General features: G+C 38.4%; 6 protein-coding genes across 6 annotated transcripts; 2 read left to right on the top strand and 4 right to left on the bottom strand.

Annotated features, from left to right (window-relative positions):
• Positions 1 to 4,139: 4,139 nt before the first annotated feature.
• On the bottom strand, positions 4,140 to 5,102 carry CBG25318 (the record flags this gene model as incomplete). The annotated part of the gene is made up of 3 exons (XM_045236011.1): positions 4,140 to 4,214; positions 4,559 to 4,657; positions 4,995 to 5,102. 3 exons carry the CDS (start codon positions 5,100 to 5,102, stop codon positions 4,140 to 4,142), a joined length of 282 nt encoding a protein of 93 aa, XP_045098763.1.
• Positions 5,103 to 9,746: 4,644 nt separating this feature from the next.
• On the bottom strand, positions 9,747 to 12,261 carry CBG08229 (the record flags this gene model as incomplete). The annotated part of the gene is made up of 7 exons (XM_002639859.1): positions 9,747 to 9,790; positions 9,850 to 10,257; positions 10,304 to 10,484; positions 10,535 to 11,662; positions 11,706 to 11,976; positions 12,022 to 12,134; positions 12,181 to 12,261. The coding sequence occupies 7 exons, from the start codon at positions 12,259 to 12,261 to the stop codon at positions 9,747 to 9,749; spliced, it is 2,226 nt and encodes a 741-aa protein (XP_002639905.1).
• An 812-nt stretch (positions 12,262 to 13,073) lies between these two features.
• CBG08228 lies at positions 13,074 to 15,951 on the top strand (the record flags this gene model as incomplete). The annotated part of the gene is made up of 6 exons (XM_002639858.2): positions 13,074 to 13,092; positions 13,179 to 13,384; positions 13,431 to 13,782; positions 13,828 to 14,471; positions 14,519 to 15,710; positions 15,758 to 15,951. The coding sequence occupies 6 exons, from the start codon at positions 13,074 to 13,076 to the stop codon at positions 15,949 to 15,951; spliced, it is 2,607 nt and encodes an 868-aa protein (XP_002639904.2).
• A 331-nt stretch (positions 15,952 to 16,282) lies between these two features.
• CBG08227 lies at positions 16,283 to 19,191 on the bottom strand (the record flags this gene model as incomplete). The annotated part of the gene is made up of 8 exons (XM_045235998.1): positions 16,283 to 16,395; positions 16,437 to 16,524; positions 16,599 to 17,549; positions 17,576 to 17,703; positions 17,752 to 17,962; positions 18,223 to 18,420; positions 18,593 to 18,931; positions 18,982 to 19,191. The coding sequence occupies 8 exons, from the start codon at positions 19,189 to 19,191 to the stop codon at positions 16,283 to 16,285; spliced, it is 2,238 nt and encodes a 745-aa protein (XP_045093718.1).
• A 1,373-nt stretch (positions 19,192 to 20,564) lies between these two features.
• On the top strand, positions 20,565 to 20,606 carry CBG25317 (the record flags this gene model as incomplete). The annotated part of the gene is made up of 1 exon (XM_045235990.1): positions 20,565 to 20,606. One exon carries the CDS (start codon positions 20,565 to 20,567, stop codon positions 20,604 to 20,606), a length of 42 nt encoding a protein of 13 aa, XP_045098762.1.
• Positions 20,607 to 21,460: 854 nt separating this feature from the next.
• Positions 21,461 to 25,615, bottom strand: CBG08226 (the record flags this gene model as incomplete). The annotated part of the gene is made up of 9 exons (XM_045235984.1): positions 21,461 to 21,732; positions 21,793 to 22,003; positions 22,047 to 22,199; positions 22,250 to 22,709; positions 22,757 to 22,921; positions 22,968 to 23,055; positions 23,099 to 24,131; positions 25,351 to 25,490; positions 25,540 to 25,615. 9 exons carry the CDS (start codon positions 25,613 to 25,615, stop codon positions 21,461 to 21,463), a joined length of 2,598 nt encoding a protein of 865 aa, XP_045093717.1.
• Between the last annotated feature and the right edge of the window lie 560 nt (positions 25,616 to 26,175).

Genomic DNA, 26,175 nt, shown 5'->3' with positions numbered 1-26,175 from the left:
GACGGAGCGGATGCAAAAGGGGCGTGGCTCATTATTGAAGAGTTGCAAGAAAAGAGAGACGGACCGCCCATCCAATGAGCATGGAAGAGAGGGGCGGTCCACAGAAATGGGAGAATCGATAAGGATAAACGGAAAACTAGGTTCGGTTTATGAAGGTATATGATATATACAGGTCATGTAAGACCAAAAAAGATTTTATATATAAGCTCGAGTTTGAAATGCACTACTACATGAACCCATCAGAAAACTCTCCATGACACGGATGGTATGGAAAAATACCGTAAACACACCCTCCCTCAACTTCAACTGTGAGCTCAGTTATCTTGGTTCCCGTGAAAGATATCAAAAAACGTTCAACTAATACATTTTTTATCATACTATCACCAATGTTTTATCAGTCAATAGAATTTTAGTATCTTTCATACGAATCGAGATAATTGAGCTCAAAGTGCCCGTATAAGGTGGGCTTCTATTAGAGAAGATACGGTAAGTTTCTTCGTCCAGTATCTTTTTGTGACATTAGACTAGACCCCGACATATTCCATGATGTTGTTTCGGATTTTTGGAGTTGCCACAAATTTTTCAACATGTGATATCATGTGATTTCTAAAGTCTAGAGACAACATAGTCAACAAATACACTTTTCCATAGAAACCACTATTCGTCTCCTTTTTCCCGGGCTCTCTATTTGGGGAAATTACGAATTCGCCCTTTTTTATACACCAAAACCTATCAATTATACGACCTCCTAATCATACCCACAATCTTCTTGAACAAGTACATAAATGACCCAACGAAATATATTTTCTGCTCGACATCTGTTGGTCACAAGGCTTAATATACACCATTATTACGAATCGACAAGCGTTTTGATGGTTTAATGTATACTAGCTATTACAGTTCACGGTCTCCCACAGAACATTTCCGAACTGCGAATTAAATTTTGATCTACAGAAAAAAAGTTTGGCGCGATCACAATTACAGGACTAAAGCCACATTTTCATGATTTTTTATCTGATTTTGTAGAGATTCAAGATGGTTCAATTGATTCTTAAAAAATTAGTTAGTGGCTATAAGATCCTGTATGGCCCTTTTCCGGAAGAAAATGTTCCAAAAATGGCAAATTTTCCAGATTTTTTACAGAAAAATCGTATCTTTCAGTTTTAGACATTTTTAGAAGTTTTATAGCTCAAAAAAACTGCAATAATTTATTCTTCATTTTATATGGATGAATTTTTAATTCGTCTGACAGAACTATTTTTATAAACAAAAAACATAGCAAAAATGCGATTTCGTGCAATTTCGTGTGGTTTTTCGATTATAAAAAAAGTTCTGTTAGACGAATCTAAAATTCATCCATACAAAATGAAGAAATTATTGAGGTTTTTTTGAGCTATAAAACTTCTAGAAATGTCTAAAACTGAAAGAGGAGATACATTTTTTCTGTAAAAAATCTGGAAAATTTGCCATTTTTGGAACATTTTCTTCCGGAAAAGGGCCGTACAGGATTCTATAGCCACTAACTAATTTTTAAAGAATCAATTGAACCATCTTGAATCTCCACAAAATCAGATAAAAAATCCTGAAAATGTGGCTTTAGACCTGCAATTGTGATCGCGCCAAACTTTTTTTTTGTAGATCAAATATTAATTTGCAGTTCGGAAATGTTTTGTGGGAGACCGTGCAGTTCGGAATAGCTCACAAATTATGATCTGAGGTACTGTAATGAGAAAGGAAAACGAAAATGGATACATTCATGCCGGTATTATTCTGGTACGAAAAATCGGAGCTGTGGAGAGAAACGCGAAGGTTCCACAACGACAACTACAGTAACCTAAACATAATTTTATTCTGGTCTGATTCTACGAAGGTACTAATGCGGAGTGCCAAAGAAGGATCAAAACTCAAAAGTGAGTGTTTCCTTGAAAAGAATGGAAAGTGAGGAAGAGTGGAAAATTGAGAGGTGCATTCGGAAAAAGAGATAGTCGAAAAAGAGAAGATTGAAAGTGAAAGTGGAAGCCGTGAGCAAATTGGGAAGGCGGAAATCGGAGAGGTATAATGGGCGTGTCTGGAATTTTAACAGAGGGTATAAACTCAATGTAAAGACTACGGTGGAATAATGACGGAGCCATTTAACAACTACCATAATCCTGCAAAGAATGTCATAATTTATGACTCATAAATTTGGTTTTGAATGGAAAAAGCAAGTATGTAGACACCCCTTTGTTTCCATGTTTACTCTTTTTCCTAAAATTGAAATTTTCCGTATATAGCCGTAAATCAATCTGCCCGGGTGTTATTTTTTCCGAAACTAAATCAAAAACTGAGTTGACAAGTGGGGAGGGAATCGAGAACAGAAAATGAAGAAAGTACAATTTTTTCCGAGAAGGAGAAACCAAGAACAAGACATCTAGGGAGAGGCGAGGATTTTCGCATTTTTATGAAGCAAAAAAATGGGGGAAAAAGGAGAATAGAGAGGAACAGAGAAAGGGGATGTGATAAACATATGAATATATGCGGAAGGAAACGGAAATAGGATACAGAAAAAAAAGCAATGTTAAAAAAGAACGAGAAAATAGTAAAATAATGGAAGAACTGTCCGTTACGGTTCGTCGAGATGTCCACTGTGTATAATTTAATGGTAAGAAGTATAGGCTGGATTCATAAAGTATGTTTATTTATCGACATAATCTTACAATAAAGAAATACAAAACAGATTTTCTTACAGCAAAAATTCATAGAATTAGGAAGGTTTCCCCAAGCAGACTACCGCATTTCCGCTAATAGAAGCCCACCCAAACCCAATGTCAACTTTAAGCTCAATTATCTCGATTCCTGTGAAAGATATGACTATTTTGATAACTGATGAAACATTGCTGATATTATGACAAATAATTATTAGTTGACAAATTCTTGATATCTTTCATGGCAACCGAGATAATTGAGCTCAAAGTGCATTGGTGGCCGTTTTGGTAGTAGGCTTCAAAATTCAAAACTTTTCCAGAACGAAAAAAGCCTGGATTCTTAGAACGTCCACTGAATATGATGAACTCAAAATTTTTGAATGTTTGAACTTTTTATATTGAAGTTTGGTTAGCAACATCCATTCCGCATCTACCCCATTCCCAGGTACTTGGTTATTTTTAGTTTCAGCGTTACTTAGCAACTAGTTCCCTATGACTTCAGGGATAAGAGTTGATTAGAGGGTACTAATAACTCAACGAATTGGAGCATAAAAAGGCGTCGAGATATGTGAGTGCAGAAATAGAAAGAAGAGTAAAGATTTGGAAAATGTAAAGTTCCCTTTCCGGTAAGTAGTATCATTTAGAAGAGAAACAGAAGGAAAGTATTTCAGTTGTAAACTAAAGTTTTCCAAAGGTGAACATTTGATTCTCAGGTTCCCTTTTTTGTCTCAAAAGTTAAAAAATTTGGGCCCCTGCACCTTGAGAAAAGACGAAAAAGGAATGTATGATTATGTACCCTTTTCCTCGTCAAATAAAACCTAATAATATATTCCCGAAGATTCCGGGCCCCTGGCACCTAAAAATTTTAATCAAATGTCATGAAAGTGCTAATTCAAAAAAAGAAGAGGAAGAATTCAAGGGACACACGAGTTCGTCTGATTGTCTCTGACCTCTTTTGAGCAGATGAAAATGAGAAGAAGAAAAGCAAAGTGTACATATACGTGGGTATGTATTTTCCCCCTTCTACCCAAGCGAACGTTTCTTCTTCTTCTTCTTCTTTTCACCACCACACACATTCGGCGGCTTCCACCATTTTTCACTTTTTGGGTTGATGAGAATAAGGGGAAGACTAGGAGGACTACAGGACGTGGGGATGACAAAAAATGAGTGGAAGCGAATGAAGAAGAGCTGAAGAAAGTGGAGAAGAAGAATTGGATGGATGAAAAATGAAGAAGGGGGCGAAGAAGGGAATGGATGTGCACTATGGAACGGGGCGAGATTTGTTTTTTTTTTAGGTGTTGGCCTTAATGAAAGTGTGCTTTTGCAGTGAAGAAAAAGATAGGAGGGGGACACCCAAGATGAAAGAAAAAGGAGAAAGAAGATTCTCCTTTTGAAGATTAAGAAGTAGGAAAGCAAAAAAAGGATAAGCTGATGGAATTATAGATTTTTTTTAGACTAAACTAAAGTTAGAAAAGATATAGCATTGAACTGGGAATTGGGGGAGTCTTGATTACGGTAGCTGGACTCTTTCTGAAAAATAGTTTAGGAGAGGAGTTGGAGTATTTTCTTCCCGTAGTGAATTGTCCTAGTGGGCGTGGCTAAACTTGGAAAGACATTGTTCAATTTAAAAAGAATAGAAAAAAGTAAGGTTTCACTTTCATCAAGTTTCAGAACCTTCGCAGATTCCTATCTACCTATGGTTTTTAGCCGAATTTTTTTTATTTCAATTACTTCTGAAACGTCTCAAATTACGGGAAAAGATAACAATCTAGAAGTTAGAAGTAACAGCATCGAAATTCCTGAAAGAAACGATTTGATCTTTTGGTTTTCTGAATCAACTAAACAGATAACTGTAGCTGTAAGGAAAAACTAACCTTTGAGTTAAGTTTTTCGTCAACGCTTGGATCATGAGCATTTTCCGCAATTCCAACAAAAAAATGATTGCAAACCGTTTGGTCCGAAGACTCCTTGTTCTGAAAAATACCTTATCTCACACCTACCACTCTAATAGAAGGCCACCATATACTTTCTTTTTCAACTCAATTATCTTGATTCCTGTAAAAGATATGAAAAAATTGTTAACTGTCAAATTTTTTATCATAATATCAATAGTATTTTATCAGTTGACCACTTTTTGATATCTTCCACAGGAAATGAGATATATAGGCTCAAAATTGACTGTTTGGGGGGCGTGCTGCTTACTTCTTCGGTCATTACTGTAGTTTCAACGGGGGACTCAACTTTGGAATGTGATATCACTCGATACTAAAAAAAAACACAATGTGCAAAGCCGATATCCCATTCTTGTACCTCTACAGACGCGTTGTCAAGTTGTCTCGTCCTCCAAGATGCAATTCTTGATGCAAACGAAAACACTTTCCGTCGTTGTTGGGATAGAAACGCCAGACAAACGCCCATCGCTGTAACTAACGAAACGAATCTTGCCAGAAGAGTGTAGTCCATACTTGTAAATCCGGGCCTTNNNNGGCCCTGNCATAATTTCTTTCAGAATCGATATTTTCAAACCAACTAAATCAGATATGATAGAGCTTCACCAATTCTACAAAACGGTNTTATTTGGAATACTGTTTCTGATCTATGAACAAAGTTACAGATCATAAAGTGGCTTTTCTCGCAGGGCCCGGGCGGGGCCTGCTTTTTTTGTTCCTTTTGCTCCGTAACTCTGTTCATAGACAAGATACAGTATTCCGAATAATACCGTTTTGTAGTACTCGTGGAGCTCTATCATATCTGATTGAGTTGGTTCGAAAACATTGATTCTGAAAGAAGTTATGGCAGGGCCCGGCAAAGGCCCGGATTACAAGTATGGTGTAGTCCCTTCAATACAAAAAGAAAATGAGAAGAAAAGAGAGGAGAGGACGAAGATGAAGCGTATTACATCAATGAACGTCTTTTTTTTGAAAATGGGTGAAAGAGGAAGGAGAGTGCACAAAATGGTTCAAACCCAACCCAAATCCGCTTTTGGTGGGGATTAACTTTCCGTTTATCTTTCTATTTCTTTAGATTGTGGGCAAGTTTTCTTTTTTTTTAAACATTAGATTTGAGAGCTTTTCCGTTGAAAGTTCGTCTTCCACAAACTTCGGTACTGTTTTTTTCTGGGACGTTTTCAAAAATATTTTTCCCGCCATTTTCCGATGGAAGGCAGGTACCGCTCAGTTGAGTATCGACTCCGCAGTTCAATTTATAGCGGTATTTAAATGATAGCGTCCGAGCGCATTCACAAGACGTTCCGAAAAAAAACCGTGTCTGCCTACCAGAAAGGCAACTTTTCATTCTTCTTCTCTCCTTTTCTATTTTGTGAGCTTTTCCGTTGAAAGTTCTCCTCTCAAAAAAGTGGGTACTGTAGATTTCCGAACATTATTTTTTTAATGGGTCAACAGGTGCTTCAGTGAACAGGTGTTAATTAGCAGGTGGTAAAATGAAAGTTCCCAAAACATGAAAATGTCATTTTTGCGTCTAGCCTTCTGGAGTAGTTCTCGAATGGGAATGACAACACCTTGCACACCCAGATGTTTAATAAAATTTCAGGATACCGTATTCCCTCCACTCAAACCTTCAACTCTGATACATTATCTCGAATCCTGTGAAAGATATCAAAAATTTGTCAACTGATAAATTGTTTATCATAATATTACCAGCATTTATCAGTTGATAAGCTTTTGATATCTCTCATGAGAGCCGAGATAATTGAGCTCAAAGTGGACGTATAGGATGGGTTTCTATAAGAGGAAATACGGTATCTAGACACCTCTGAAATTGTACTGTAACATTCTCATTATCTTGTTTGGGGATAGTCTTGGAAACCATAGTCATATGCTAGCATTGACATCATTACGGTTTGTGACAAAGAACTAAAAAGTTGGAAAGATGTTATCGACCCATGATGTTTTATTCTTCCCCTGACTCCTTTGCTTCAGTTTCAGAAGACACAAACAGTGATAATGATCTATAAGTTACACCGTCTCAGTATCTTTAGGAACTTCGTCTTCAGGAAAAGGAACTAAAAGCGATGAGGTCAAGAAGCAACCAGACCATTTTCTTTTCTTTTTTTTCGATATTCGTTCTTCCCTAAAATACGTCACTTGTAGTCTACAAGCAATACGGAAATGCCTTCTTTCTTGCTTCATGATTTTAGAATTATACTCCTCAAAAATACTTTTTGAAAACAAACTTGTCACCTAGAAACAAGAGGGACAGGGCAAGCACGAAAACAAAAAGTTACACAAAAAATTGTTGATGAAGAAAAGAGTAGACATCCATATTCTGCCTTCTCTTTCTCTACTTTCCATTTCGAAACAAGAGTGACAGAAAAAGAGAGCAAAAATGTCATATGAGTCTGGGAAAACGACCGAGGGGTACTAATCATAGGTATGAAAACCAAGAGAAACCTAATCTGGCGAATAGGGTTGTATCATTTTTATGAGAATGTGCACATGAAAATGTGAGAGGAAACATTATTCTCGTACAAACCAATTGCAGCTGAGAACTAGAAACGTGGGTGGACGCGGCCGAAGGTCCCACAACGAAAACTACAGTATTACTCTCGTCCGAAATCATTGCACGTTGCGGCCGAAAATTTACTCAAAATCGCATCGTCGGTCGCACAGCGAAAAAATAAATTGATGCATGCGCCTTTAAATACCGTACCTCGGACGTTTTTTTTTTTATTTTGGGCTCTATTTGGCTGTTTTTTTCTATTTTATAAGAAAAATAAATTAAAGATTTATAAGAATTACACAAATATAGACAGAAACAAGCAAAAAAATAAGAGAAATTTGAGAAAATTCGATAAATGTTGAGGTACTGTATTAAAGGCGCGTTCAATAATTTGAAAAATACAGTAAGGTTCTCTCTGTGGGAGCTAAGCTCCGCCCACCGTTGTTTTCTCGGCCGCAACGTGCATTGATTTCGGACAAGAGTAATAACCTAAAAATATATTTCTTTTCTTGTTTTTTACAGCTTTCGCCTGTTTTTTAGGTCGCAAAATGAACATTTTTGGCAATAAAGTTGGCTGAAAAATCGAGAAAATGAAAACGGAAAATTGAAATATTTTTAGGTTACTGTGGTTGTCGTTGTGGGATCTTTGGCCACGGCCACCGGCGTTTCTCTTTCACAGCTCCGATTTTTGTACCAGCATGATATATGGAAAGTGTGGACCACCTTGTAGGACTGTTGAAGCGCAAAGTGTAAAAGAAACTCGGTAAACAGACTTCAAAGAGATAAAAGGTGATTAACATAACAAAAGATCAACTGATAAGAGAATTGATTGAGCTGTGTGGCTCACAAAGTTGAAATTAAGAGTGTGAAATAAGTTATATATTTTTTTAGGTTCTTGAAGATTCTGAAAAGATAAGATGACAGAAGAAAATTTGGAACAATAGCTTAACACCCTGAAAAACCTAATTTTCATGCCTAACCAATTCTCAAATAACGTTATTTAACAAAAATCTGTCAATACTTCAAATCCAAAAATTTTATGCACAACTGTTTAGAAATCTACCATTGATCTTCAATATTTTTAAAAAAGTAATGTCTTCTTTCGAATTTGTCATGATATGACTCATATGAGTCATTGTGAGTATGTTATCCAAAAAGACATATCTCTCTAAAAGAATCACAAAAGCTAAAAACCACAAACTCATCGTGTATCAGAGCGTAAGATTTATTAGACTTATGACAGCAGATGTTATGTGTACTTTCTCTTTCGAAAACTCGTGACAGGAGGTACTAGGCATGGCTTGCTTGTCCTGATGCATCTTTCAAATTGTGACTAACAACCGAATAAAACTACAGTATCCTAATTGGTTTTCATAGTATCGAAAAAAGATGATGATGACAAATAAACTCGATTTAAAAGTATTGGACTTTTTAATTTCAGAATCCCGAATGCTACCGTAGTTCGGTTTAAACTCAGTAACTGTAGGTGTGTAGAATGGAAAAATACGTGTTTTCAAGTCTTTTATCTTTAGTGCAATGCAGTAAAAATTCCAAAAATCAATCTGGGAGCTGATAAGGTCCCAGAGGAATCATGAATGATGTGAAAGAAACGTATGAGCTACACAAGTAAAGGGGTACTGCTGGAAAACTGGAGAATCCACTGATACCGAGGAAGGGGGTTGTCTCCGAGGAACCGGTTGCGAGGAAATCTGGACGGAGTTTACTTTGAAACTGCCGCACAGTTCAACTGCGGCACTGTAAAAGTTGAAAAATTCACATCGAAAGAAGAATAACCAACAGACAGTCGACGGACAATCGGAACCTCTTGAAAAACGGGCCTGAAAGTTTTCATTAGAAATCAGCCAGAAAACAATATTTCATCTGCCCACCACATTTTGAGCTAAATTATCTCGGTTCCTATAAGAGATATCAATATTTTGTCAATTGATAAAATGTTCACCATAATACCACCTGCATTTTATTAGTTGTCACATTTTTGATATCTTTTATGACAACCGAGATATTTGAGCTGAAAGCATGTCGTTCTGTTAGTTGGGATGAAGTGATTGATGAGCTCAGATTTTATCGTCAATAGGATGAAGAACTTTTTCTGTTATACGATCATTTTTATTGTCTATTCAAAATAATCGCGCGAGTGAACGAGTAAAAATGTCTGCGTCTCTACAGCGCCTCTACAGGTTTGGAGACTCTCTACATGTTTTTTTACTCGTTCACCCGCGCGATTATTTTGAATAGACAATAGTTGGTTGACTCTTGCAATTCGTTTTTCACAAGATGTTGCTCCAGATTGCTATAAAACAGGAAATTTTGGCCTGGTTGGCTCCATCAAATTAGAATAAAAACTTTGCCGCTCATGCATTCATAGCAAGTAAAATGGGGGTGGAAAAACAGATCTCGTTCATACTAGTGAAACTGAGGACACAAAATAAAGCTCTGAGAAGTGAAACAACAAAGACCAAAGGGCGACGTTTTTAAAAATACAGAAAAAATTATGCAGGATTGAAATGGAGGAACAATAACTCGGGAAGCAAGTTGATAAAAAGTCGGTTATCGGAAAATTTGAGAAAGAGAACACATGAATCATTAAAGGCGTCCTCCTCGCTTTGCGCTTCCACCGAATACTTGATCTGGAAAATTAAGGTTTACATAGACACATTGCCAACCTTCTCCATATTTTTCGACTTACTCGGTCCTCCACGTCGCAGAGATGCGAATCGGTCATTAATCGAGCCGTTGGGTTCCATACGATCCATTCCGTACTCCGATTGTTGTGTAGCATCGATGAGTTCCTTCTTTACCGGAGTAGCAATAGCCGTTCCCATAGGAGACAAATCTTCGTATTTTTCAACGTGTTTGTACATACTCTTTTTTGTCTTGTTCATCGCACCGAAAAATGGAACATTGTGTGGAGTTGAAGAGCATCCCCACTCCGTGATTTCTCGGTTGTCCACCCAACTGTCTCGATACTTGCTGTAGAGATTCTCAGTCTTGGCGAGAGCAAGACGCATCAGCTTTTCACGTTCAAGTCTTTGACCGGCTCGGATTTTTCTCACTTCGGCACCAAGCTTTCCTTTGGAAATAGTCTTGCTGTCTTCTGAAAAATGTTTTGATGTGTTAAATGAACGGCCAAACGACTGTACCGTTTGGTGGCCATGAAGCATTCGGTTTTTCAGTCGATTCGACGAGTGGTGGAATGATTATTGACTTTTTAATATTGTGAGTCCATTTTGGAAAGTCTTCCTTCGGAACTGGAACTGGCAATGAGTCAGCAAGCGATCTGGTGATGTTTTCATGATCATCTACAGAAGAATTGTCGAAGACCTGCATTAAAGAAGAAGTAGGGAACTACACTGGTCACAAAAAACCCTTACCTCCAGAACCTGCATCACAACTATCCGTACATTCTCCAATTGGCTCATTCCCATTTTCTTCAGATAACACGCTTTGAGCGTGTTCTTCACGACTTCCTTCAAATCGAAGAGCTCGAAACTAAGATTTGTCTTAGTATGTAGAAGCTCGAGAACGCTTTCTGCATCGAAAAGACCAAGTTCTATGATAGAACGAATATAGGCGGCAGGTATGTTGTCACCAGTGATTGGCTCTTCTGATTTGATAAGGTGGAACTTCTCAAATTCACTTCGTTGATTTTCCTGTTGTGTTCCCTGCTCCTCGTTGTCAGAAGTTTCATCAGCAGTATCGTACTTTCTCTCTTCTTCTTCCTGCTCCTTCTCAACTGTCTCCGGATAAATAACTTTGAAAACCACCTCCGGAATACGTCTCTTTTCGACGTTCAATGCGTCAATCCAAGTGCACATGGTGTACTCCACCCACCATGGCATTCCATTGAGCCGTTTCAGAATGTAAGAACTGGTTTCCTCGTCGAAATCCACATTTTGTTTGCGCATCCTGACTGATATTCCTCTCAACATTTCCTTACAATTGTTGACGATCTTCGGAGACATTTGATTGTACTCCGTCATCAATTTCAGAAGCATGTCAATGATCGATGGTGCCAACAGAACCCGTTTCTCTGGTTTAGTTCTGACCGAGCTCGTAAATTCAAAAATCATTGGCGTCTGGTTTTCGGGTGCCAGAATATCTGCAGCCAATTTGGTCAAAACTTCGACCGATTTTGTTGGGACGCGATTTGAGGTGTAGATCTCGTTCAACACAACATCGAGAAGCAGCCACGAATTGAATAGTGGCTTTTCTCCCTTGCACAACTCTATCGCCAGTTTTCCGAGATTCTCCCATTCTGTCTCACCAGTCGCTTCACACCGACAACAGCAGACGAAGCGACGGAAAACAACGGCCAGCAACGACTCGACCTTGTCAGTTTCAAATTCGTTGTGAAAGATTTTGAGGAGACGATCATGAAATAGTGTATCGACACTGCTGCATATTTGGAGAGTGAAGTCGATCATCGACGGATTTTTAATAACGCGGGCGAAAAGCTTGAGTAGAACCGTAACAGGCGACACGAGCAACAACCAGCGGAACTGAAAAATACTTTAAACAATGCAAATCTAGAATTAACTATACCTCTTTTGAGACGCTCTTCTCAACAGTGGCACAGTCTTCACAGATCAGATCGATAAGCTCAGCTAGTGTCGAATGAAAATCTACAACGATAGTTTCAAAATAAGGAGAATGGTCCACAGAATAGTATTGCCACTCTTTCACGAATTCTCTTTGGAAAGTGATTTTATTCGCCTCTGGGCAGATCATGTACAATTTGCGAAGGCAACGAAAGTAATCGACGTTAAACTCTTGTTTAGGTTGTGTAATTCCTGCTTGAAAGCAAGACATTGCGCTGAAAACAATTATGCGTTGCTAATATGCGAGCTGGCAAACTTACTCCAAAGTCAGATCATATGCATAATACTCGTAAATTTCGAAATCGAAGTCTGTTTCGAGAAAGTAGTTGATAAGTCTTTTGTCAGGAGTGTAGGATTTGTATGACTTGAACATCTGAAATATGTTTGGTTATTAGAGAATTTTCCTAAAAATTGAAAACCTTATCGATCTCCGCGAGCCATTTTTTCTGAACATCGAGCTCTTTTTGTGGTGGCAGCCCGAAGTTATTGTTATCAGTCATCGTAGCTGAAAAAGATTTCAGTTTGAAGAGTTTTTAAAGAGAAAAATATGCACTGCGCGCAGCTGCGAAATAAAAAACGCGGGTAAAACTTCATGAGAAGGTATATACAGTACGAGGTTCTCGCTACGACTATTAAGTTTCGGCAATGCTCCTTTAATACCGTATACCTCACCCAGAACTGGTGTTTTGAAAAAAGCATAGTTGCAAAATCCCAAGCCGGTCCGCTATTTTTTGAAGCTGATTTTTTTAAATCAAAAATTTAAACTTCTCCTTTCCAAAAAAACTCTTTCTTGCCAAGAAGACTGCAACTATGATTTTAAATAATTGCTACAGTACTTTTGTAAAGTCGTCACGAAATCCGACTCAAGTTTTTCTGCAATACGCCTTCTACATTGCGCGGGAAAAAATGATTTTCAGAAAATGCCGGATTATTCTTCGCAGTTTACCGGTTTCATCATCATATTTGGAGTAAAGATATTCACTGCTATTCTGAGGCCGTATGCAGGAAAGTGGAAAACCATTTTCCGATGTTTGGAAAACGGTTTTCTGAAAGTAAAATATTTTTTTCCCATTTTAAAATGGATTCTGGGATAAATGACTAAAAATTAATAAAATCACTGGGGAAATCCTTTCCAGACTTTCGGAAAACGATTTTCCAAATACCGGAAAATGGTTTTCCACTTTAGAGCATACAGCCTCTGTTTTACATCGTTTACGGATGTTGTTTTGTATTTTAGAAGTAATATTCCTTCGTCTTCGACAGTCTTAATCTTGATTATTGATCGAATCTCTTTGACAGTCTTTTTTACAGAATGTCGGATCCGCTCCTCGGTGTTCCACATAAGGTTGTCTTGAATGAATCGGAAGACACTCCGAACGTGGAGGATCCGAACTCCGCGAAGGAGAGCGATTCTAAGAAAGAAGCCCCGACGGAATCGCTTACATCATTGGTGGCACATCCAATCCAGCCACCCTTCTAGATTTCGACGGAGTTCGAGTACTTGAAGGCGGAACTTTCAGCAATGATATTGAGCGCGTAGCCAACTGCAATGAGATTACCGCCATCATTCTCTCAGCCCCAACGGTCGAAAGTCTCAGTTCCACTTCAAGATTGTTCAAACAGGTGACATTATACCCGTCAAATTTCAGTTGATTACTTTTAAATTCAGGACGAAACAATCGCTGTTCTATCTAACACTGGACCACTGAAAGATGTAGCACAAGGAGGTAGTGGAGAAGTGTTCAAGATGATCCAGGATGTCACCTCAAAGTTTCTGTCGAAGATGCCAGTTTTCGATCCTAAGTATCCAGCTCACATTATATATCAATGTGTCAAAAAAGGGACGCTTTCATTGTACGTTTTGGCTGGAACAAAGCGAGAAGGCGAAGCTATCGCCAAAGCTTTGTCTTCTGGAAAAGAAGAAGACGTGGAAAGGGTCGCTTCGGAATGCGGGACAATTGCTGTGTTAATGTGGAGACCAGTCTTGGCCGACAAAGCTGTAGTCCGAGTTCTTATATCAGGTGAGTGCTGTGGATTAATTTTTCAAATCTAGTATTCGTTTCCAGGATCATGTTCACATCTTCGCATTCAAGAATCTCTCGACAAAGCAGCGAAGTTCCTTCCATTTCTGAATGCACCGATTGTGAAGTCCATAGATGTGCTCAAAGATATTCTTGCTCCAACAACGGCGCGAAGTTCTATTCCACCTGTCGGAAAACCTCCTCATGCATCGAGGTCCATTGCACCAGTTCCTGCAGCTCGTCAGAGGATCATGACTGCGGCTGCAGTCAGAACGTCTCGTCAAGGATTTCCAAAGACGACGGTCGCACCAGCTCGAGCGCTGAAAGCTCCATTGTCATTCAGAGCTCCAGCTAAAGGACAGAAACCGCCTCTCCCAGGAAAAGCGCCCGTTTCGGCTACAACAAGCTCCAGCTCCACCCAGTCTCGTCCGAATTCTGCTCAAGGAAATGTATCAGCTCCTAAACAGTCCTCGGTAGCGCATCCGAAAAAGTCTGAACAAGCTAAACCATGGGCGATTGTGTCGAAGAAGTCTTCCAATACAGTGATTGTTCCGAAAGCTGTGCTGAAAGCTCAAGTTCAAAAAGCTCCGGTTTCGACAGCTCCAGTTTCAGAAACTCCTGTTCAGACAGTGACAGTCCTAGAAAAGGTGAAAACTGAAGTTGAATCGACTCCTGTAAAGTCACAGCGGGTACGAAATTTGTTTTTTTTTGAACTATGACAATTTATTTCTTTCAGGTAACTTCTCTTCAACAATCTGGAAACAACACAATAGTGCTCTCTGATTCACCTGTAAACAACACAATCGTGATAGGTGATTCAGACGACGACACAGTTTGCACACTGCAGCTCGGTGAAAGCACCGCAGAAATCACCGTGGATGATGATGATTCTAAAATCATTAAATCGTTTTCGAAAAATCTCGCTGTTGTGAATCTGGATGATACTGAAGAGGAATCGGAGACGATGAAACCTGTCACGATTGCAAATGAACCACAACTGGAAAGCTGTCAGACTACGCCTCATGTTGAATCAGACATGACAAAACTGTCTGGAGAATTGAACAACTTGAACATCGGAAATCAATTGAGCGAGATGGCTAACGTTTTGAGCCAGGAAGTTATCAGCGCTGCTTTGCCGATAGCAATTCGTCAAAGAATGAAAGACAGCCTCCAGAAGCTTGATCTCGATGAATCATCAATTGAATACATCCAGAAACTGAGCAGCGATTTAGTGGAAGAAGCCAAACAGGCGGCAGTGAAAATGGTGGATCTGAAGAAACTTTCCGACGGGCTCCAGACATTGCATCTCAGCAACGATACGATTGAGATGATCAAAGATCTGGCCAACATCGCTATAGAAGAGGCTCTGAAATCGTTCACTCCAGTTGAACATCGAGAAGCTGGTCTGAAGTCGAATACGCTCGGGATCATCGACGACATTGCCACTGAAGCAGTGAACGATGCATTGAAGTCGTTCACAAATACAGCTTGTAGTCCAAATGCAATCTCATCAGAGGATCAATCGAAACAAGGAAACGAAAGTCTTCCCGATGATTCGAAACTCTCGGGTGATTGGAGTATGACTTCAAGTGATCAGGCATTTGTTGAGCCTAACAAAACAGTGAATACACCGCAAAGAAGTGAAGAGCAAAGCCAAGGTTCCACTCCTACTCCAGATATTGCGAAAGAAGTTCTCCATATGCCACCAGGAAGAGGAAACCCGATCGGACTCAAGAATGGAAGATTCGCTCGTCCCTACTACTTCGATCTGGTTAAGGTACCACGCGGAGATAAGACTGTGACAGATGCGCACCTCCAAGAGTTTATGTCGAAGGTCCGATCGAGAAAGATCATATTGCCAGCGGATAACATTTCTGAGGCACAGCTTCAAGCGGTCATCCGTGGGAAGCAGACGTGGTGTGAAGACTGTAAGCCGAACGAAGTGTTTCTTTTTCAACCGTATCTTTGACTTTAGGTCATCCGTGTACAATCATCCCAACACATGGAACAGAGATATTGACGGACTTTCTCGAGAAGAACCAAAAGCAGATTGCTACAATTCATCTCACATTCGAAACTCCTTTGAAGAGAATCGAAGGCCCCCAAGACCAGATCATGAAAATCTCCTTTGATAAAATTCATTCTAACCTTTCTAGAATTATCCTGTAAATAATTATTTATTGCCTCCCATCCCCCTCGATTGCTTCATGTGAATAACTAATTATATAGTAGCTTTTAAATTTTTTCAGTGAACAACTAATGCTAATTCATATAATCCCTCGTGTATTGCTGCTCCCACCTAGCGTTTATTTTTAGCTATAGTAAATCTTTTGGAAAGCTCAATGTTTTGTTTTGATTCCCTTTTTCTATTCTTTCTTTCTCCCAATATTGAGAAAGTCTGATTTGAACTCCCTCTAAAAGTAAATGTTGCGTTGATAACCTTTTCCTTAAATATTTATACACAAAAAACATTAAAAGAAATAAAGGAATTGACAAAAATCTAATTGAGAAGTGGCTTAACGTCTTCTGAAGGGTTCGGCTCCGCTGCTTTAGATGGCGTTCGAGTTATAGGGGTTGTACTCACTGGAGTAGATTGGCGAGAGTTGAGACGTTCTAAACAATTCAACTTTCATCAGAAATTTGAAACGACTCACGAATCAAGCTGTCTCCTGCGTTCGCGTTCTCATTTTTCGTTGCCTGTACACATCCATTGATTGCATTCAATAAATCTTCCAATCGAAGCTGAAGTGTGGTAACATTAGTTTTAGCGGGACATTATCCTTGCAAACTTTGAAAAAAGAAACTTCTTTCGAAACCACCACAACTCGCTTGACGTTATCCGACGATTTGAGTGGCTCTAGGAATGGACTGCCCAAACTCTTCATGACTTTATTCAACAACTTCTTGCCAATGATTAATACTGGAACAGAAGGCTTCTTTTCTTCAACCTCTTTTTCATTCGAATTGCTGAATAAATCGATACCGATAAAAATTAAATTGTCTGAAACTAACCATAACGGAGGGGCACTGATGCTTTCATATGAGGTTTCTCCCTCTGCATTTGTCACCTCAACATCACCTTTCCAAATGACGATAAACAGATCATCAAGTGGAAGTTCTTGTCCCTTATGGAAAGTTCGAATTCTATTCAACATCAGTATTTGCTTTGCTTTCAGAATACCAATGTCTAAACTTTTCAACACTTGACACTCTTTCAGAAGATACTGTAGAATGCGTAGTTGTTGAGAAAAGGGTAATGGATAGTTCGAATCGGTTCCAGCTTCGCGACACCATCCAATAACTGCATTGTCAGCACGATCATCAATCGAAGAACGAACTTTTCTCTCGTTATTTTCGTCGATTTTTCCAAAAAGCTCTTCTAAGATGTCCTCGATTGTAATGATTCCTATCACTTTGGAACTGGAAAGAAGTAGAATTTCGAATCTTCTCTTAAATATCAAGACATACTCATAAGAAGCGTATTTCACCACACATGCAAAGTGGAAATCTCCAGTTCTCATTTGATTCAAAAGTAGTTGTGCATTCATATCGATATTCACGTATTTCGCCATGAACTTCACTTTTTTTTTGGCCTCTTTCAGCTTCTCTAACTTATCCAATACTTCTTTGACCATTGGCTCAACACTCAACTGACATGTTACCAGATTCAAATCTTTTACATTCAACAATCCAACTATAGTATTTCTGTTCTTATCATGGTATACAGGAACACGAGTATATCCCTTCTCGATCAGTGTCAATATTGTCTGGAACATAATTTTCAACAAAAAACTAAAATCAAGTATCCAATAACCGATCTATTCAATTTTTGAGACTTTGATAACATGAACACTTCTTCGATAGGTACCATCAATTCGCCAACTTTCTTGTTAGTGAATGTTGTTGCGTTTTCCAGAATGGCTGGAATCAGACATTGAAAAATTTAGGTATTTAAGATTTCATACTGACTTTTTACTTTCTCATTCGCATTTTTTGCCATATTCTGAATCATGCAGTTCTTCTCCTCTTCCGTCAGTACTTCTCGGACATCGCGTTTTAGAAATCGACCTAAAACTAGTGATACCGGGTAGGCAACTGGAAACGTAACGATGAAGATGAGATAGCTGATAAACCAGAGACCGGATGCTAAATTGAAACCAAGTTTGCTATTGCAGATCGCCTGTAAATGTATTTTAATATTGCAGATCCCATAAGCATTCTAATAGAATGACCCCTCAAATTCAAGCCAATTTATCTCGGTTCCTTTGAAAGATATCAAAAAGTGGTCAACTGACAAAACATTTTTGATATTATGATCACTATTTTGTCAGTTGATCCCTTTCGGATATCTTTCACAGTAAATGAGATAATTGAGCTCAAACTTCACAGTGAGAGCGGATCTTCTGTTATGGGTTTTACGGTAAATACTAAATCACCTACTTGTGGAATCATTTCTGCAAATACCAGACTTATCAACGCTGGTACAGCAACATTCAGAATCGATTGATTCGGTGCTCCTTTCAACATCTGTTCCACATTTGTCGTAAACAATACTGTAAAAATCGAAGAGAAGAGCGAAAAGGAGGTGACAAGATAGTTGGATCGACGACGAAGATTCAGAATTCTTCTAGCACGTTTCTGAAAGCCACCTATCATTCTCAGAATTCGGGAAATTAGAAATTCAAAAGATCAGGAATTCAGAAGATCGGAAATTTGGAAATTCAGAAGATCGAAAATTCAGAATATCGGAAATTCAGAAATTAAGAAATTCAGAAACTCGGAATTTCAACAATTCAGACCCCAAACCAACCGCCAACGCTGCATCTCCTCCATTGATCATCGTATTCAACTCAACAATTGAAAACTTCATATATCCAAGTGTCATTCCCGCAGCATACGCAGACATCAGAATACAGAAGCAACAAAGAATTATAACATCCATTCCATATTTCTGTCCGAGCACATCTACTGCTCCTATCGTTAGAAAATGCTCCGAAGTGGCGTTTCCTTTCTCATGACACAAATGATACGTTTTGGATACTTTGAATGGGAGTCCTTGAGGAAATTTTAGAATAGCAGATGAGCAAAAAGTCTCATCGACAATGGCATGTATCGTACTTATTTTTTCGTTGTTAGGAATAAATGCATCCTGGAAAAAGGGTCAAATTCAGGACAATATCTAATATGAAGACTGCTAACTGCGCACGTCGTGGCGGATGTGAAGAAAAATCCACGACCCGGAAGGTTCTTTCCGAGTACTCGGATTTTGAACTCTTCATCTGGCTTCACTCTTAACTGGACACTGTTCTGAACACCGGATAGCTTAATTGTCGGATTCGTTGATAGAGCATTGTATGATTTCCAGATGATAATAAGTATAACAAAAAAGATTATACGGAGAGCTATCATAATAGGGGGTCGATAGAGATCAATGACTGTTATGAGATGACTGGTCACTTGGATGTTGGCTGCCACATGGTAAATGTGGATCAGAGAAAAAAATAACTAAAGAGAAAAGGTTACGTAGAATTATGAAATTCTCAGAGTTTTTTTTCGGTATACTACACGGTGAATAATTCACGAAAAGCGCACAAATGATGTTTGTTGGCGCTTTTCTCGTGCAACGATAAAAATGCAAAATTCAAAACTTTTAAAAGGAATTAATTTGTTCGTGAAGCGACATAGTTAGGGATTTGAGAGTCTAGGCATCACTTTTTCTCTCAATTCTTCCCCTTCTAGGTCATTCTTTGGAGTCTCTAAATCTTACGTAGCTTGGTTCTCCTCGTTTCTCTCTGGTCGAACGTTCTCTGTCAAAATCTATGATTTTATTGGACCCTTTTCTTCTGTCATTCCCTCTGGTGTTCCTCAAGGATCAGTCTCCGGTCCCAGTGTGTGCTTTCGGTACGGTTTCGGTAAAATACCGGTAAATTTTCACCGGTAACTTACCGGTAATTTACCGGTAAAATACCGGTAAATTTTCACCGGTAAAATTACCGGTAATTTACCGGTAAATTTACCTAAAACTACAGGTAATTTCTAGGAAAAATTTCTGTTTTTTTTTCAAAATTTGGAACCGCGACGTTTTAGAACTGCGACGTTTTAGAACCGCGACATTTTTGAACCCCTTCTTCTCGCCTTGCTCTAAAACTAGAATCTCCCTTAAGATTTTTCTCTGAGTGTATTTTCCAGCGTTGTAATATCCAGTACAATTCCTATTCTGATCGTCTCTCTATCCTCAATATGTTCTCCATTCGACATCGTAGGCTAAAAGCTCAACTAATTCTTCTCTATAAATTTTTAAATGGCTCCGCCTACTTTCCTAACCTAAATGCACATGTCAAATACTCCTCCTCCCCTCGTCGCCCTATGAACTTAATTATTGTTCAGCTCTACTCCTCTGACTATTTTTCTTCAATTGTTCCCCTGTGGAACGCCATCACTTCCCAAGTTACCCGATTTCTCCTACCTTCCGAGTTTGAATCCTTAATTTCTTCCAGTATTACTCGTTATTGATATGCTCCCCTATTTTTCTTTTTTCTTTTCTCTTCTTCTACCGGTTACATTTTTCCTGTGCCAAATATCTAAATTATCCCGTTTCCCCTTCCCTACTCAGATCGGCCTCGTGAGGGGCATTTTTCTGGGTCTTTCATGTCTTGCCCTCTAATGTTTTATTACACCTGATCAATAAACAAAATTAAATTAAATTCCACGCCAATCCACCCTAAAAGTTTCCCGCCATAAATAACACGTTGAATAAAGAAGCAAAGAATTTTGTAAAATAAATGAATTTTACCCAAATCTACAGTAATCTGAGCCGAATCTGATAGATTCAAAACCTTTCTCCTCTCTCATTTTTGAGTTTTTCCAAAAAAAAATTATATCAAAATGTTCGCCAGAAAATTCTGCACAAGAGTTACCTAATTAAAAAAAGATACGATCGGTGGTATTCGAACAAGTCATCGAAAACCTCGGAAAATTGACTTTTTCAGTTGATTTTCTAAGAAATGTTTCTCCTCATTCATTTCTCAACCAAATCGGACGTTTTTAGATTCATTTGGTATGTTTCCCTTGCCTTTATAATTGTTACCTATTTTGAAATCAAAATTTTCGGCCTAGAATTTTTTAATGCTGAAAAAGCTAATTTTTCGCAGTATCGCGAAAAGCGCCAACAAATCAGAAAAAATCAAATTTCGTAAATTGTTCACCGTTGTATACAGAATTTTTTTTAAAAATTATAAATGGGTCATCTACTACCGAAAGCAAATCTGTAATAAAACGGCCCCCAAACCGTCAACTTTGAGCTAATTTATCTCAGTTCCTGTAAAAGTTATCGAAAAGTAATAAACTGACAAAATGTTTATCCAAACATCAACAAAAATTTGCTAATTGATCACTTTTCGATATCTTCCACAGGAACCTAGATAAATTGGATCAAAGTTGAAAGTTATGGGTCATCTATAAGAGTTTTACGGTAGGTTATCTAGAGCATGTATCCAATTCACAATTCGTGACTTATATCATTAGAAAGCCTACAAAATTTCCATTCTTCATACGTTTTTTGTTTTCGCAAAACGGCCGCAAGTTTCGAGAAAACATTATCTCTTTTAAAATGCCTTATTAAGTCCACATCCGATAAACTATGGTTATTCAAGAAATAATTTATCGAGTCAATGCAAGTTTATTCGCCAGATGATTCTGTTAGTATCTCCGATTCCGAATCAGAGAACCTGACGGCTTGTTTCTGTCTAGCCTTCAGATCCTTCTCTCTCAAACGTCCGACCCATCCGCCAACAGCATTTCCTCCCTTCATATTGACACCTTCTCGTTCTGCAGTTTCGTGAAGTAATTCCACAATGTATTCGTAGCGAGGAGCCGTTTGGAACTTCAAAGTTTCCATGTATGAAGAGATATCTTTCAAGGATGATGGAGCGTCTGATTTCGACTTTTTCACTAAAGTTTTTTAAAATCAAATACTGTTTAAAACTGTTTGTTAAAAGAGCGAATTCTTACAGCTTCCATTGAAGAACCCATCTTTTGCCGCTGTTATTTCATCTCGCTTTCTACAATTTTTCCACGAGAGTCCATTAACTGGGTCAAATATATCGTGTACCATGTAGAACCAACACTCGATATCATCTTTCCTTCCTTGATCCTGTCCTTTCATGCAGGCTCTGGAAGCGTAACGAAGAGTTCCAAGGAACTTTACAGATTTTCTAGGAGCCTGGAAGATTTTTAAAAAATGTTTCCGAGCAGGGTCAACCTACTCTGTGTTGTTTAGTGGCTGGGTCCAGATAACTTCGTCCAATTCCAAAATCTAACATGAAGATTGTTGGTTCTGCTGGGCCAAATCCTACGGCAAAGTTAGCAGGCTTGATGTCTCTGTGAAGATATCCAAGGTTGTGAAGGTCTTCAACCGCCTGTGTTTTAAATTTTAAATAATTTCATTCTCGCTTTCGAAAACACTCACATACAAACTCTGAATGGAAATAATGTATGGGTTTTGTTTCTCATGCAGTTTGACAGTATACTTCTTCCGAATGTCATCCAACGATGGACCAACCAGACTCATCACAATGAATTTGCACTTCAAATCATCACTTTTTCCACGATCCACAAAATCCACAAAATGATGGTTGATGTCGGTTCTTCTCAATTCTTTAACCTCTTTTACAGGAACTTTCCGTGCCTCGGTGATCGCCATCAAAACTTGCATTTCAACTTTCAAACGGAGCATCACTTTCTTTCCTTCTTCACTCTCGGTTTTCAATGCGTAATGCTTCTTCTTATCCTTTCCATTAGCATCAAACACTTTGTAGACATCTCCAAAACCTCCACTTCCCAAAAGATTCACCACTTTCCAAGTGAAATGTCCGTTTTTGATGACATCGTCTGGATTCATGATTTTGCGAACTATCTTCTTTTTAAATCTAAAAAATTGAATTAAAAAAAGGTTGTTGAAAATATGTATCCCCACTCAAAATCATCATTTCCAGAACATCGATTTCCAGTCGATTTGTCGACTCCTTGTTTTATTGCACTTTTGTATACTGCCGGATCGTTGAACTTTCCAACCCAGTCGCAAGTTGTCATATCCAGATTTTTCGATCTTCCAACCGTTTCAACAATTTCTTTGATTGCCCTATATTTGATCTACTGAATAAAATGAATGTTTTTTTAATACCTACGCATAGTCTGGTGCAGTTTCATAGGTCATAGCAGAAACCATATCAACGAGTTTTTTGAATTCAACGGGAACTTTTTGGTATGTGTTCGCTGAAATTTGTACATCTATAAAACATTTACAGATGTCACTAACGTAAAAGATGTGCTTTGAAGTTCTCCTTTTCCTTGATCATCATATTACATCTAGGTATCGATCTCCAACTTAATCCATTTTCAGGATCAAGCATCTCATAAAACATGTAAATCCAAGATTCCAAATCATCTTTTCTCGACTGTTCTTGTTCTTTGAGTGCAGCTACACTTGCGTATCGAGAAGTTCCTCCATACTTGACCTTTGGGCGAGCAGGTCGAACCTTCTTGTTGGTGGATCCAGGTTCAATGTGAACTCTTGCAAGACGGAAATCAGTGAGCATGACCTTAGTTTCTTGATCATCAAATCCAATGTTGTAGGTTGATGGTTTGATGTTTCTATTGATGTATCCAGCTTGATGCAGATATTGGATGGCTTCTAAACATTGAAGTGCCACGTTGACTGCGCATCCTGGAGTGAACGTCTTCAATACTTTCAGAACTTCATACAATTGGAGAGAATATCCAGACAAGAGGAGATACTGAAAAAATAGCAAGTCAGGATAATAATTAGATTTTAAAAATCTCACATTAGCCTGTAATTTCTCATTTCCTCCAAAATCGACACACTTGATTACTGGAATCTTGTCGGCTCCTGTGAATAGTTTTGCAGTTTCAACGACAACTTCTTGTGTGAATTGTAGCTTCCCGCGTTTCAATGGCTCCAGACGTAGAATATACTTTGCCTCTTTCTCGTCTTTGATCAAAAACTCTCCATAATTCATTGGATTGCGAAGATGTTCAACCATTGTGTAACATTTTCCATCTTTTGTTTGAAATGTGTTTTTTGGAAAATCCTTCTTATCTTTCTTCTTTGGAGCTTCATCATCTTCCTCGTCTTTTGTATCCATCTTCGATGCTGTAGATTCATTTTTAGTGCCTGCTGGTACTGCAGATGGTCTTCGAGATGGCTTCTTTTTTCCTTTTTTGGAAGCGTCTTTGGGAACTCCAGCTGACACACTCAACTGAAAAAAAACAAAGCTGCTGTATCCGCTCAAATGACCCCACCCCCTGATTCTTCCCGCGGAAATTTTTTCCTCGGAATTTATGGAGCCTCCTCACATGTAATCGTATCTACACACCAGGGGGCACTTTTTACGCTGAGCTTTTTTAGGAAATTGTTTCACACAGTTTTTTCCGTGACATTTCAAAGAATAAAGAGCCAATAAAAAATCTCTAATAGAAGGGCCCTCTGTGAATAAAAATTTCCGTAATTTTTCAATGGAAAATATTCCACTAACTCAACAAGTCAATAGAAATTTGTTGAAATTCTATTTTTCGATGAAAATCTTGCTGAATTTTGGTGAAATTGGCAGATTTTATGAATTTTGAACAAAACTTCGTCGATTTTTTTAATGAAAAATTTCGGAAAAAAACTAGCCAGAAAAATAGAAGGGCCCCCTCTAATTGAAGGGCCCTCTGGAGGTACCTTGGAACAATAGAAAGGCCGGTTCTTCTAGTACAGGTTTCACGGAAATGAAAGTAGGCTCAGTCCTTAAAAAGTAAGCTTAGAACCCTAAATTAATGTATACCTGAAAACAAAGATATCTGAAAGTCAAATTAGAAGTTACTTCAGCTGTCAAAAAGTATGCTTAGAGCTTGAAAAGACATTTACAAAATGTGGAAAAATCGCTAGAAAATTCTGAATATCTATGCAAAAAATTCCCTTTTCTGGTAATACTTGAAGTTGGTTTTCTAAGTTTTCGATTCCCAATGTTATAAAAACATTTTTTTAATGTTCATAGAACATGTGTCTCTCAACCGATTCCGGAATATTTTTACAAATTTATGAAGCTATGTTTTTCCAGTTTAGAATATTCTAAAAACTATCCCAATAATTTTTTTTATGTTCAAATTAGCCTTTAAAAGTATTAAAAAATCCCTATGAAATGCCTATTCAGGAAAAACAATTTCCACTTCTTTTTTCTGAACACTTGGTGATGTTTTTCCAGTTTCGGAAACTCCAAAAACTACCCCAAGAATCATTTGAATTTACAATCAGAAATTCCGAAAAAAAAGAAAAAGTTATTTTTTTTTGAAAACGTCAAGTATATAATAACCATCGAAACTTCATCTAACGTGCTCCCGATTAGCCTAGTGGTTAACAGGGATGAATTTGAAGGAACCGTCGTTGGTTCGAGTTCTCCCCAGAGCCTAGTGGTTTTTGTCAGAGTACAGTAATCGGGGTTAATCGTGAAAAAAATACGGGAAATGCCCCCTGGTGTGGGGATACGATCGCGTCATGTAGTCACTTACAGCAACACTGGAACCTTTTATCCCTGGACCTGACATCTGAGAGGTTCCTCCGATTCTTGACACTTCTCTAGATGTAGCCTCTTTTGTTCCTCCGTTTGGTTTCTTCCTCCCACTTCTTGGCACTTTTTTTGCGGGAGATCCTGAATTTTTAACTCAACCGTACTTTCTCTTATTGTAGCTCATTCTAACTTTTATCTTCGAGCCAATTTTTCCCCCTTCCTGTGAAAGATATCAGAACGTTGTCCAATGATGGTTTGTATATCATTATATCAGAAGTGTTTTGTCAGTGGACACGTTTTAGATATCTCTTACAGAAAATGAGATATATGAGCTCAAAGTTGAGGTGCGCTTCTATTGGAGGATATCTTTCCCTCTCTCTTACGTTTGTTTCCTAGAGTACTCATTATGTGTCGTAACTCAAACTTGATGAAGTTGACCAATTGAATGTGGTTTTTGTTAACTTTACACCAATGCAAACAGAAATAGACTCTGGGAACTTGTCGAGTGCTCACAGGATGTGTGCGGATGTGGAGGAACGAAAAAATTGGAGTATGTTTAGGTGGCACGACATAAATTTCCAACTTTTTATGCCAGCTTTCACGTTGCCAGTTGTAACAGTAGCAGCAGCAGCGGCCTCTCTGCTCTTGTTTTCCTAGCAACTGCCAATTTGATCAGTTCCATATTGCCGCCGCCTCGTGGAAAAACTTCTCCAGTCTCAAAGTTAAAAAATGAGTGAGTCGGGAATGTAGCTTGATTCGAAGATGAGCAATCAACTTCAGAAGGTAATCGTTTTTCGAAAGCTCCCCAAAAAACACGAAAACCGAC

Source organism: Caenorhabditis briggsae (genome assembly GCF_000004555.2).
Source record: "Caenorhabditis briggsae complete genome, chrI, whole genome shotgun sequence".
NCBI lineage: Eukaryota > Metazoa > Nematoda > Chromadorea > Rhabditida > Rhabditidae > Caenorhabditis > Caenorhabditis briggsae.
This window is presented reverse-complemented; position numbering and strand designations above follow the sequence as displayed.